Below are 12,389 nucleotides of genomic sequence, written 5' to 3'. Positions count from 1 at the left end.
TACTTTTTTCAGTCCTTACAATCACATTATGAGGCAAGGTACATCACACCCATTTTAGAGAGGTTATGTAAGTTGTACAGGGAGGTCACAAAGCCAAGCAGTAGACCAAATCCAAATCCTCTTCTTGTCCCACTGAGCCACCCAGTCTGCTCTGAATCTTGCCTCCCAAAATGACCCTCGATAAATCATTCCATTTTTGTGCTTCCATTTCCTGAATTAAAGCTTCCATTAAATCAGCAGCTGGACCAGGTGACCTGTATGAAAGTCATCTTCATCTCTGAAATCATATAAATCCTTTTTGCTGACTTTCATCACCAAGCCCCAGAAGAACACCAGTGTAGTGCCCATTTCATTGAGGAAACCCAAGACATGCTTGTTGAATAAGGGAGTAAGTGACTTAATCCTGTTCATTCTGCAAAGGTACTTTCCCTTGTATAACAGGCCTCAATGCTCCTTAAGTCCAGCACTGAAGTTGGATTTCTTCAACGAAGAACTAAAATTTATTAAAAATATTCTGTGTATAAACCATCAGTTATAGCACAGGAGGGCATACAAAGATTAATAAACTAGGGCCAGGCGCAGTGGCTCACACCCGTAATCCCAGCACTTTGGGAGGCCGAGGCGGGTGGATCACAAGGTCAGGAGATCGAGACCATCCTGGCTAACACGGTGAAACCCTGTCTCTACTAAAAATACAAAAATTAGCCGGGCGTGGTGGCGGGTGCCTGTAGTCCCAGCTACTCAGGAGGCTGAGACAGGAGAATGGCATGAACCCAGGAGGTGGAGCTTGCAGTGAGCCGAGTCTGTGCCACCGCACTCCAGCCTGGGCGACAGAGCGAGACTCTAACTCAAAAAAAAAAAAACAGATTAATAAACTATTCTTCCTCCTAATACAGCACTAAGATTGTAATAGAGCAGATCAGTCATTTACCCAATTAAGGATAAAGGTGTATGTTTTATAAAGGTAAAATCTTGTAAGATTGAGGTGAGACAGAGCTTATGCCTGTGAGAAACATAAAAGACTGCATAGGAGAAGTGCCATCTGAGTCTGTATTGAAAGATACTTCCTGTTGCAACAATAAGCTATTGGTTTAGTATCTACAGCATTGGGGAACACGTTGTAAAGACTAAATATTGTAAATGCATAGATAAGCCAAAAACATTTTATAGTTAGTACTTTAGCATATCACACAGTTTCTTAAACCTGTTTTAATTGGGTTAATACTAAATTAAATTATATTCCAAGAATACAAATTAAGTAAAGCTGAGACCAATGATAGACAGCAAACAGATAATGAGAAAAAGCCCCAGGAAAATACAATGTCTGGCTAACATAATTAAGAGTTGAAACTCTACCTCTAAGGAGAAGCATGGGTTTCTTCTCATGTGCCGACACCCACCTGTGACAGGGACTGCCTAGAGCAAAGGTTCTCAAAGTGTGGTTCCCGGGCCAGCAGCATCAGCCTTACCTGGGAACTTGTTAGAAATGCAAATTCCCAGGCCCCACCCCAGACACACAGAATCAGAGAGTCTGTGTGCGGGGCTCAGAGATGTGCATTTTCATTAGTTCCTAAGACTCTTCTGAGGCTCATTCAACTTTGAGAACTATTGGTCCAAAGGATCGTGTTAGATAAAACTTCTGAGTCTGGGTTGGGTTTTGTAGAAAATAATGCTGTATTGATAAGTGACGTTGTTCCTAGGCAAAGGAGGCAGGAGTGAGGGAGCACATGTATTAGTAATGAGGACCCCTTCTTGAACCCACAGTAGACACTCAAATGCTGTCTTGCCCTGAGCAGGCTCAAGATCATACCTTCATCACTAACTTAATACTCGTGATAATCAAACAGAAATTAACATAGTCAGAGCATAGGAAGGCATCCCCAAGGTATAAAAAATGAAATAAAAAATGTTGAAAGAGTGGGGTATTTTCTTAACAGATAACAATGAAGCATCCCCAAAATGAAAGAAAAAAAAAAAAAAAACAAGAACAATTACTACTGGTTTCAAAAGAAATGGGGACTGAAACAGCACAGTTTATGACCTAGACTCCTTATTAGGTATTTACATTTGGATTACATTAGGTTTGCACAAAATAAAAGCCAAATTCTCACATGATGTTTTGACTGTGATGAAACTCTGCAGAGAGAGATGACAATGGCTGGGGTTTGAGCAGACTTTGGTCTTGAAACAGCAAGATATGGAGCAAGTGCACACAAGCCCTATTGTATCATTTTCCAATGTGTGCAATGGCTTCATCATCTAATCAGTGTACTGACCATCTACTCGGAATCTGCTGTAACTGCATCAGTTTGATAGAGAAGTATAGTATTGCCTGACAGCAGTGAGGGAGAAAGAACTAGAAAAAAATGGAGAAAGCTAGAAAAGGAGTAGCTGGCCAACAGAAGAGGTCCAGGGCCTGTATATATCCCTAAACTTAAAAACTATTGGCCGGGTGTGGTGGCTCACACCTGTAATCCTAGCACTTTGGAAAGCCAAGGTGGGCAGATCACAAGGTCAGCAGTTTGAGACCAGCCTGGCAAAACTCCGTCTCTACTAAAAATACAAAAATTAGCTGGACATGGTGGTGCGTGCCTGTAATCCCAGCTATTCGGGAGGCTGAGGCAGGAGAATTGCTTGAACCCAGGAGGCGGAGGTTGCACTGAGCTAAGATTGTGCCACTGCACTCCAGCCTGGGCGACAGAGCTAGACTCCGTCTCAAAAAAAAAATTTTTTTTGTTGAAGAAATTCCATAAATGTAAAACAGGACATGTAGCTTGAGAACATTTTCTTCCTAGTAATGTAAAATACACACTCTCTAGAACACTCTTCTACTCGCCAGAGAAATGGTTACAAAATGAATTTGATAATCATTTTTGACAAAAGTAACCACTGGACACTGTGCCAGATCAAGGCAAGAATCAGGATATTTGTGGGAGGCACCCCTACACTGGTTTATGATTACATCTTTCAGATATTATTTCAGGCATAAAATGCTATCTGCCCCAAGTCATTAAAAAGAACACAAGAGATGCAGTTGTAAAAATAGATACATTTATAATAATAATAGAAATGAGAAGGGATACACTTGATAGGTAAAAAATTATGACTTTGATTAAAAAAAACTATTTACCAACAAGTAGGCAATAATTTTTTCACTATTTTAAAATGCTACATCTGAGAAAACATGAGCAAGAGAGAGCGAGAAGAGAAATTTTGATTAAGAAAAAAAGGACATACTTCATACAGTTCTGAAAGATGAAAGCCACATGAGATCAGTTCATGGAAGAATCCATATCAAGACATGAGCAGTAGAGAGTCACAGCAAAGATGTTTCTGGGTAGTGGTGGAGTGGGAGGGTAGGAGGGTGGAAGGGTGTATGGCAGGTGAACCACGAATGCTCCAGGCTTGGAGGCAGCAGGTAAGATGGCCAGTGCAGCTCAGTGTGACTGGTGGGTTCAGCACAAAAAGAGAGCTGGATGGGCCAGCACTGTCCTATGCCTTGAGGCTGAGCAATGCCCAGCAAAGGCACCTGAAAATAAGCAGAAGCAGATAGCACAGGCGTATGCAGAGAGAAAAGCTTTAAGTGGCAGGTGATAACCAGGAGGAATGGGAAGAACTAGCCTGAACTACCAGCTCACCCTGTCCTGCAGCATGCCCCGGCTCTCCTCATCATCACCAACTGCAGGACATAGTAAGCAAAAATAACATCCACAGATGGGGGAAGAGAAACACACAAATAAAACGATAAGCAAACTGCTCCAGAGAATCAAACATGTAAAAGAAAATAATGTCCTAAATGGGAGACAGTCAATACATTAAACTGATATCCAAGAAATAGAGCAGCAAGCAGGATATTTTAAATGAATACTTAATATTCTCAAAAAGGGATGGGATTGTCAAACAAAATAGGTTATGAAAATGAAAAACATAACAATCGGTAAACAGAACAGTACAATGTAAACAACTGACAAGAAAATGAGCAAGCTGAAGATCAAGCTGAAGAATTCTTCCCGAGAGGAAAAAGTCATGGGAAAAATGAAAAAGAAAACCTAAGAGACATAGAAGACAGACCAAAGAGTCAATAGACCCTTCCTTTATTGAAAAGATGTTCCAAAACAGAATAGAGAGGAAGCAACAGGAGAAACTGTCCAAGAACCGAAGCAAGAAAAAGAACTCTTTAGAATAAAAAGGCCTCAGCTACTAAACCAAATAAATAAATAAATATCATAAAGAAAAAAACAGATATATTTGCCTACAATGAAATGAAAAACTTCTAAAGGACAAAAGAGGCCATACAATTAAGGATAAGCAACAGACCGGGAGAAAAATATTTGCAATATATAACTAATGTCAATGCTGAAAATTATGGAGAATTATAAAAATTTAGAAGAAAACACTCAATTGAAAACGGGACATTATATAAGTTAATGCCTGCCATCTTCCCAACAGCCTATAAGGTAGGTTAATCTTACTATCCTTGTTTTACAAATAAACAACCCAAGGCATCAAGTGGTCAAGCAACATTTCTCAGATCCAACAGCAATGAATGCAGAAGCCAAGATCTGAGCCCAGGTAGTCTAGCTCCACTGTCTGCTCTTAAACACATGCCATTTTAATATAAGGTTTAGCCTTATCTGTGCACAGAAGCATACACAATATGTTCATTACTGCATCATTTATAGTGCAAAGACAGAAGGAAAAAAACAGCTACCATCAGTAGAGAAATAGATAAACAAAACATTATACATTATACATAATGTACATAATTATACATTAAATAATACATAGTATTTAAAAGAAAGGCAATATATGTACCTGGAAAAAGCATGGTCAATTTTGAAGACCTGTACATTTAAAAATATACAGGTATGTATTTATGGCTAGGTACAGAGACTTGTAAAAGATAAAACAATCACAGGAAGACACTAGCTATTAGAGGGAGTCCAGTGAGATTTCAAAGCAGAAGGGAGATAGTTTCAAAGGCATTTCTGTCAATGTGTACATCTGATGACCTTATACTAAGGATGGGCTCATATTTTTCTCATGAATAATTAAAGTAGGATTGAGGAAACATTTTCTTGAACAGTTGCCATATGCCAGGCGTAAAGCTATCAGAGTTATCTCATTCCATTCTAAAACAACTTCATGTGATGATTCGTATCATTAACCTAATAATAAAGAAGAATAGTAAGGTTTAGTGTGTTTAAATGATTCACTGCAAATGTCTTATACCTGGAGAGACTTAGATTTGAGCTACTGTCTACCCTAAACCATGCTGTGATGTCAAAGCCTGACTGACAATACTGATACAAGGACAGAGAGAAAGAAGTTTCCAGGCTACACCCACCATAACAGACCCAGGTCTTACCACAGCGATCTCGGACAACCAGGTTCCGGCCTTCCTTCAGGTGTATGGTGAGGAGGTATGCAAAAGGGCTGGGGAGGTTACTCAAGCCATCACTGGCTTCCCCCGGTACCTGCACAGATGGAGAAGGCAGTTAAGACAGTATGTCTTGGGCCCAAGCAAGAGAATTTCAGAAATACTTCTTGATTTTGGAGGCAAAAAAGAAAGGCCACTATGATGATCAACTGTCATCCCCAACTCCTCCTCACTATGACAACTTGGTTACCCTGCTTTATTAAAAAGTCCCTTACATTTCCTCCAGTGGGATTTTATCAGAATTCAGAAGCAAATATGATTACATCTTTGCAAGGTTAGCCTTCCAAGAATTAGATAACCAACCTCTGAAATACCCTCATTAAATTACTGCAGGATCCCTTGTTATAAAACTCAGAGTAGAGCCCCAAGAGAGGCAACAGGAGGAAGAAGTGCAGCTGCAGGCCTGGCTCCCAAGAACATGTGTCCCCGCTTCCAAGTTCAGATGTAAGATGACCCGTCCTGTTCTCCACCCTTCCCACCAACCCCCATCACCTCTGTAGACCTCCATGTGTAGTAAAATTTCAGTTCTAGGCACTCAGCTGATCCCCCCGCAAGCCCACATGTCCAACTGACACATGCTCTTCCCTGGGTCCCCAAAGGACATTGTCTCTGTCCAGTGCTCTCCCGGCTTTTCCACCCTTCTCTTTCATTCTCTGGCACCCACTCTTAGTGTCTCTTACTCTAATCCTCACAATCTCACCTCCCCGCAACTCAGTCACTTCCTCCTCCAGAAATGCATCAACTCCTGTGGGCCATATTGCAGAACTCAAGTCTGTTTTTGAATAGGTATTACATGAGCCCAATTAAATTTTTGAGCCATTTCAAACTTTTGACTGTCCTTAAAGGGAAAGGGCAAATAAAATCATTTATCATTCACTTATTGGACATTCAATTAATCGATCTTGTGGCTAAGCCACCCTTGACAGCCTTCTTTTGAAAGTTTCAAAGCACTTCAAAATGGCTTTATCTGCCTTACTATCTCACTCAATTTCATAGTTACTCTGTATTTTTAGAAGAATCTATCCCAGTCTGACAAATCAATAGACACTGAATTAATCTCCTCCAGGCAAAATTTGCAAGGCCTGGTTTTGTAAGTGGATACGGTTTGGCATTTTTTTTTTTTTTTTAGCAATAAAAGAGGCAAAAAAAATACAAACCCAAACATTTGATGAGAAATATCTACAACATTTAATGTTTCTTTTTAAGGAATGCCACTCACAGATTGTTCTTCAAAATGCTGAGATGTCATAGAAGCATTCAGGTCACTGCTTCCACATAGCTTCTGCAAAGAAAAAGAAAAAAAAATCTGCTTTACAAAAGCAAATTCATACCGACTCAGGAAGATACCCTCTATCAGGTCTTTCCCTTTGGAAATCTGATATTTGCATATGCAGCTTCAGTGAGGGCCGCCTTCCTGTTTGTGTGGCAAGGAGACGTGGATTCAGTGGTGTCAACCTAGCTGTGTCCTCTGCCGCCTAAGTCACTGGATAAGAGGAACTGCACGCCCCTGCTGGGCCACATGGCATCCCTAGTTCACCCACATGTTTAGCATGCAAATAGCTTTGTTCCCAGAGAAAGCAGTGGGGCAGCAGAGCCACTGTGCCAGATCCCTCCCAAGTGGGCCAGCCCGGCCCCCAGCCTCCGATGTGAAATGAGCAGCTCAGGATCCAGAGAACTGAGCACATCCATTCGGAAGGAAACGTTTCAAAGTGTGATCTGACAGACCTTCCTCTAGCCATACCTTCATGGGGCTAGCAACTGATCAATCGCCAAACCAAAACCGGGAAATGCAAATTCTGAACAGATGACCTCAGAATGAGAGGTGTCTATGTTTCCCAGTTTTTGTTTTTTTTTTTTTAGACAGAGTCTCACTCTGTCGCCCAGGCTGGAGTGCAATGGCATGATCTCGGCTCACTGCAACCTCCACCTCCTGAGTTCAAGTGATTCTCCTGCCTCAGCCTCCCGAGTAGCTGGGACTACAGGCACCTGTAACAACGCCTGGATAATTTTTGTATTTTTAGTACAGATAGGGTTTCACCATATTGGCCAGGCTGGTCTCGGACTCCCGACCTCGTGATCTGCCTGCCTCACCCTCCCAAAGTGCTGGGATTACAGGCGTGAGCCACCATGCCCGGCCCCTATGTTTCCCAATTTTAAAATGCTTCTCGTACCCAGGAAATGAGTCCACAGGGCAATGACACCTGCATCATGCAGTAGTTAGTATGGGGCACAGATTCCTCAGTTGTGTCAGCTTTTATAGGCACAAAGGAGATTTTATCTGTTTCTGGAACTTTAACAGAGTTTCTGGGCTGAATGTGAGGACAGCTGCCTGCAATGAGAGGCAGAGTGGAGGGGGCACATGGGCAATTGGCCTCCCAGCAATTTGAGGATATTCCTGTTTGGCACATTAGCCAGGACTGATTGCGTCAATGAAAAACACAGAATTTCCCCTCCAAAGATGACTGGATAACTTCATTGCTATGGGCCAATTTGGAGATGAGAGGCAGCCCTGGAGACAATGCTTAGGAAACCATGAGCCACTGCGGGTAGGGGCACTGATGACATTTGTCCTTTCCATGCACAGTGACCACCAGTGCCCACCTGGATATGACTCAGACATCCAGCTTGATGGCAGGCTACCTTCCGAGACACACATTCGCTCTGTCCAGTGCAGCTTCAAGAAGCAACAAAACATCCAGACCAGGGGGCAAATCTTCAGCACCCACGAGAAACGGTGAGGAGCTGCAAACAAGGACGGGCTTTCTGGCCCACTGCCTCTGCATGCAGTGACATTGAGAAAGGCTGCAACTGGGCAGAAACGAGCCCTGAGTACAAGAAGGCATGGAGCCTCATGGGGCTAGGACAGAGGCCCTAAGGTTCTTGTAATCTGCGGTTCTTACCCTTGCCTCTCTCCCCATCAGTCCCAGGTTTAATGTCCCTAGACTGTGAATACACTGTGTTCAGTTCAGGTTAATTCGCGCAGGATCAAGAGTGATTTCAGACACAAGTTTTTCTAGGGCCCTGGCACTGTAGCCACTATATGCCTCTGACCCAGGAAGTACCACCACTGCCTAGGCAGGAAGACAGCCCTAACTCTCAATGTGGCTTGATGACGGACAAGAAAAGAGGCTACAGGTCCTTTGCCAAACAACCTCTCCCTTAGTTATTGGTATCTCCTGCATGTGTTATGTATAAAAGGACCCCCAGGTGAGTTGGGCAGTACTCTCTGAAGTCCACTTTATGACAATAATCAGAACCTTATTCAACTTACTGATTTTCCCAATATCAGTAGATTTATTTGTATGCGTTTTATACCATACACTATCATTTCCCAATAATGCAATCAAATGCAATCATTCTGCCTGATTTCCAGCATCAATAACCATGCTTTCACATGCAGAGCCAAAAGTAAACGGTGCTGATGCTCTGAAGCCTGAAAAATCACATGCTATGGTATCCAGTTCTATTAATTGAATCAATGCTCTACCTAACCAATCCCATTTTGAAGATAATTCCACAAAACTATTGGGATCCACTAAAGTGGATAATAACACTTTTGATTAAAGTGTTGTGTCATTAGCCAAGGATAATGATGGTCTTGTATCTTCTCCTTTCAAGTGGAGGAGTGGACAGAGGTATGATTAAACCGTATCACCCCTCAGACTGGACCATATATATTCTCCCAAGTTGGCCTCACTGTACTGAATGATGATGTTAATTAAATGACAAAATTAATCCACCTAACCACCATCATTTACATGTTATCAAAAATGAAAACAGAGCTTTTATTCAAATATGTGATAAGTCTTCCACTTATAACAACAAGGAAATTCAATGTGAGCAATGACATTAATTCAACATTATGGCTGGTTTTACTCACAGAAAAGTCACAGAACTTAAAGTTATGGTTCCCACAGCCACCGTAACTGTCACACACCATATATAAACACCAAGATAGGAAAGTGATTACCATAAAGAACAGCAAAATGTTCCGTATGCACAGGACGATGGAGTTACAGCCGCTGGGGGACACATAACTTTGGATATTCCCCCACACTCTTGCATAGTGCCTGTGGTATTATTCGTTGAGTAGAAGTTGCATTATTTTCACCTGCTTTATAAACCTAGAAACTACATCAGTAACTTACTTTTTCATTAAAAAGAGCAGAATTAATATTTATTTCATCAGGAATACCCCAGAATACCAATATTATGAGATTTTTAAAAAATGTTCCTAGGCTGAGTGTAGTGGCTCATGCCTGTAATCCCAGCACTTTGGGAGGCCAAGGTGGGCGGATCACCTGAGGTCAGGAGTTCGAGACCAGCCTGGCCAACATGGCAAACCCCCCCATCTCCAATAAAAATACAAAAATTAGCCGGGTGTGGTGGCGTGCACCTGTCATCCCAGTTTCTCAGGAGGCTGAGGCAGGAGAGTCACCTGAACCCAGGATGTGGAGGTTGCAGTGAGCCAAGATCATATCACTGTACTCCAGGCTGGGCAACAGAGTGAGACTCCATCTCAAAAATAAAAAAAAAAAAAGAAAGTTCCCAATAAATGTAACCAAGCACTGTGGATTGCCTTAGATTTTTGTTTTTGTTTGTTTGTTTGTTTTTGAGACAAGGTCTCCCTCTGTCACCCAGGCTGGAGTGCACTGACATGTTCACAGCTCACTGCAGCCTCGACCTCCTGGAACTTTAAGCCATCCTCCTGCCTCGGCCTCCTGAGTAGCTGAGATTACAAGTGCACACCATCACACTTGGCTAAGTTTTGTTTTATTTTATAAATATTTTAGAATATAAAAATTTTAAAATAGATATATGTTGTAGTATTATATATTATGTTATAAAATATTATTTTATAATAAAATAGTTTTATTTATTTTAGAAATTTTCTTACAAAATTTATTTTTGTAGAGACGCCTTCTCACAGCCACCATAATTGTCACACACCAGCCCAGGCTGGTCTCCATCTCCTGGCCTTAAGCGATCTTCCCACCTTGGCCTCCTACAAAGCACTAGAATTACAGATATGAGCTACTATGCTTGGCCTTTTTAAAAAAAATTTACTTAAAAAAATTAACACACTGTAAAATTGACATTTTCCATGTGTACATTGCCATAGTTTTAAACACCTGTATATATCTGTATAACCCCCACCACAATCATAATAATAGAACAGTTCTACCACCCAAAAAATGCCTCTGTGATATTCCACTTTGACCCCCATCTGTGGTCAAATCTTCCAACTCTAGAACCATGACAAGTAATTGTATATTTTCATCATATAGTTTTATCTTTTCTAGAATATCATATCATTGGAATCATACAGTATTTAAATGTTTGAGACTGGAATCTTTTACCCAACTTAATGCCTTCGAAATCCATAAAGGTTGTCATCCGCATCATTCTTTTTTATTGCTGAGTAGTATTCCATCCTAGGGATGTACTATCTATTGATTGTTTACCTAATAAGCATCATTTTAACATTTCAAACAAATTTTGTACAAGTACATACTCAGGAAGAGAAATAATTTTATTTTATTTATTTATTTATTTTATTTATTTTTTTTTTTTAAGGCAAAGAGAAGGAGGCTGAGGATGGCATTATTGCTTATGATGACTGCGGGGTGAAACTGACTATTGCTTTTCAAGCCAAGGATGTGGAAGGATCTACTTCTCCTCAAATAGGAGATAAGGTTGAATTTAGTATTAGTGACAAACAGAGGCCTGGACAGCAGGTTGCAACTTGTGTGCGACTTTTAGGTCGTAATTCTAACTCCAAGAGGCTCTTGGGTTATGTGGCAACTCTGAAGGATAATTTTGGATTTATTGAAACAGCCAATCATGATAAGGAAATCTTTCTCTATTACAGTGAGTTCTCTGGTGATGTTGATAGCCTGGAACTGGGGTACATGGTCGAGTATAGCTTGTCCAAAGGCAAAGGCAACAAAGTCAGTGCAGAAAAAGTGAACAAAACACACTCAGTGAATGGCATTACTGAGGAAGCTGATCCCACCATTTGCTCTGGCAAAGTAATTCGCCCCCTGAGGAGTGTTGATCCAACACAGACTGAGTACCAAGGAATGATTGAGATTGTGGAGGACGGCGATATGAAAGGTGAGGTCTATCCATTTGGCATCGTTGGGATGGCCAACAAAGGGGATTGCCTGCAGAAAGGGGAGAGCGTCAAGTTCCAATTGTGTGTCCTGGGCCAAAATGCACAAACTATGGCTTACAACATCACACCCCTGCGCAGGGCCACAGTGGAATGTGTGAAAGATCAGTTTGGCTTCATTAACTATGAAGTAGGAGATAGCAAGAAGCTCTTTTTCCATGTGAAAGAAGTTCAGGATGGCATTGAGCTACAGGCAGGAGATGAGGTGGAGTTCTCAGTGATTCTTAATCAGCGCACTGGCAAGTGCAGCGCCTGTAATGTTTGGCGAGTCTGTGAGGGCCCCAAGGCTGTTGCAGCTCCTCGACCTGATCGGTTGGTCAATCGCTTGAAGAATATCACTCTTGATGATGCCAGTGCTCCTCGCCTAATGGTTCTTCGTCAGCCAAGGGGACCAGATAACTCAATGGGGTTTGGTGCAGAAAGAAAGATCTGTCAAGCTGGTATCATTGACTAACCACATCCACAAAGCACACCATTAATCCACTATGATCAAGTTGGGGGGAATCTGGTGAAGGGTTCTGAATATCTCCCTCTTCATCCCTCCCGAAATCTGGAATACTTATTCTATTGAGCTATTACACCAGTTTTAACACCTTCCTCGTGTTATGTTTAAAAAAATAAATAAATTTAAGAAAACCATAAAAAAAAAGAGAAATAATTTTAAATATTGTCAAAGCTAATAAGTCTCAATATGACAAAACTGTCTAATTACATACTAGCATTCAGAAACACAGCATTAACATCTTGGAATGAGCACTATTACGAGATTAGTCT

General features: G+C 41.3%; 2 protein-coding genes across 7 annotated transcripts in view; one reads left to right on the top strand and one right to left on the bottom strand.

The window, feature by feature from the left end:
- The window catches only part of MCTP2 (multiple C2 and transmembrane domain containing 2), a 262,809-nt gene that overhangs the window by 173,490 nt on the left and 76,930 nt on the right, over positions 1 to 12,389 (bottom strand). For all 6 annotated transcript variants that reach the window (XM_055364239.2, XM_063698858.1, XM_055364238.2 and 3 more), the window contains exons 3-4: positions 6,660 to 6,722; positions 5,369 to 5,477 (exon numbers count right to left, since the gene is read on the bottom strand). In XM_055364239.2, the coding sequence (XP_055220214.2) occupies positions 5,369 to 5,477; positions 6,660 to 6,722 (172 nt within the window). The remainder of the gene's footprint in view (positions 1 to 5,368; positions 5,478 to 6,659; positions 6,723 to 12,389) is intronic.
- Positions 9,033 to 12,209, top strand: LOC134757346 (cold shock domain-containing protein E1-like). Its single transcript, XM_063699109.1, has 2 exons — positions 9,033 to 9,075; positions 11,018 to 12,209. Exons 1-2 carry the CDS (start codon positions 9,033 to 9,035, stop codon positions 12,067 to 12,069), a joined length of 1,095 nt encoding a protein of 364 aa, XP_063555179.1. The 3' UTR covers positions 12,070 to 12,209.

The sequence above is a fragment of the Gorilla gorilla genome, chromosome 16, assembly GCF_029281585.2.
Source record: "Gorilla gorilla gorilla isolate KB3781 chromosome 16, NHGRI_mGorGor1-v2.1_pri, whole genome shotgun sequence".
Classification (NCBI taxonomy): Eukaryota; Metazoa; Chordata; class Mammalia; order Primates; family Hominidae; genus Gorilla; species Gorilla gorilla.
The sequence above is the reverse complement of the archived record's forward strand: the minus strand, read 5'-3'. Positions and strand labels throughout refer to the sequence as shown.

Bases quoted from the DNA above. Each gene is read 5' to 3' on its own strand.
- LOC134757346 (XM_063699109.1), top strand. From the start codon at position 9,033: ATGGTCTTGTATCTTCTCCTTTCAAGTGGAGGAGTGGACAGAG. The intron at 9,076-11,017 runs GTATGATTAAAC...TTTTTTTTTAAG, and splicing joins AAGTGGAGGAGTGGACAGAG to GCAAAGAGAAGGAGGCTGAG.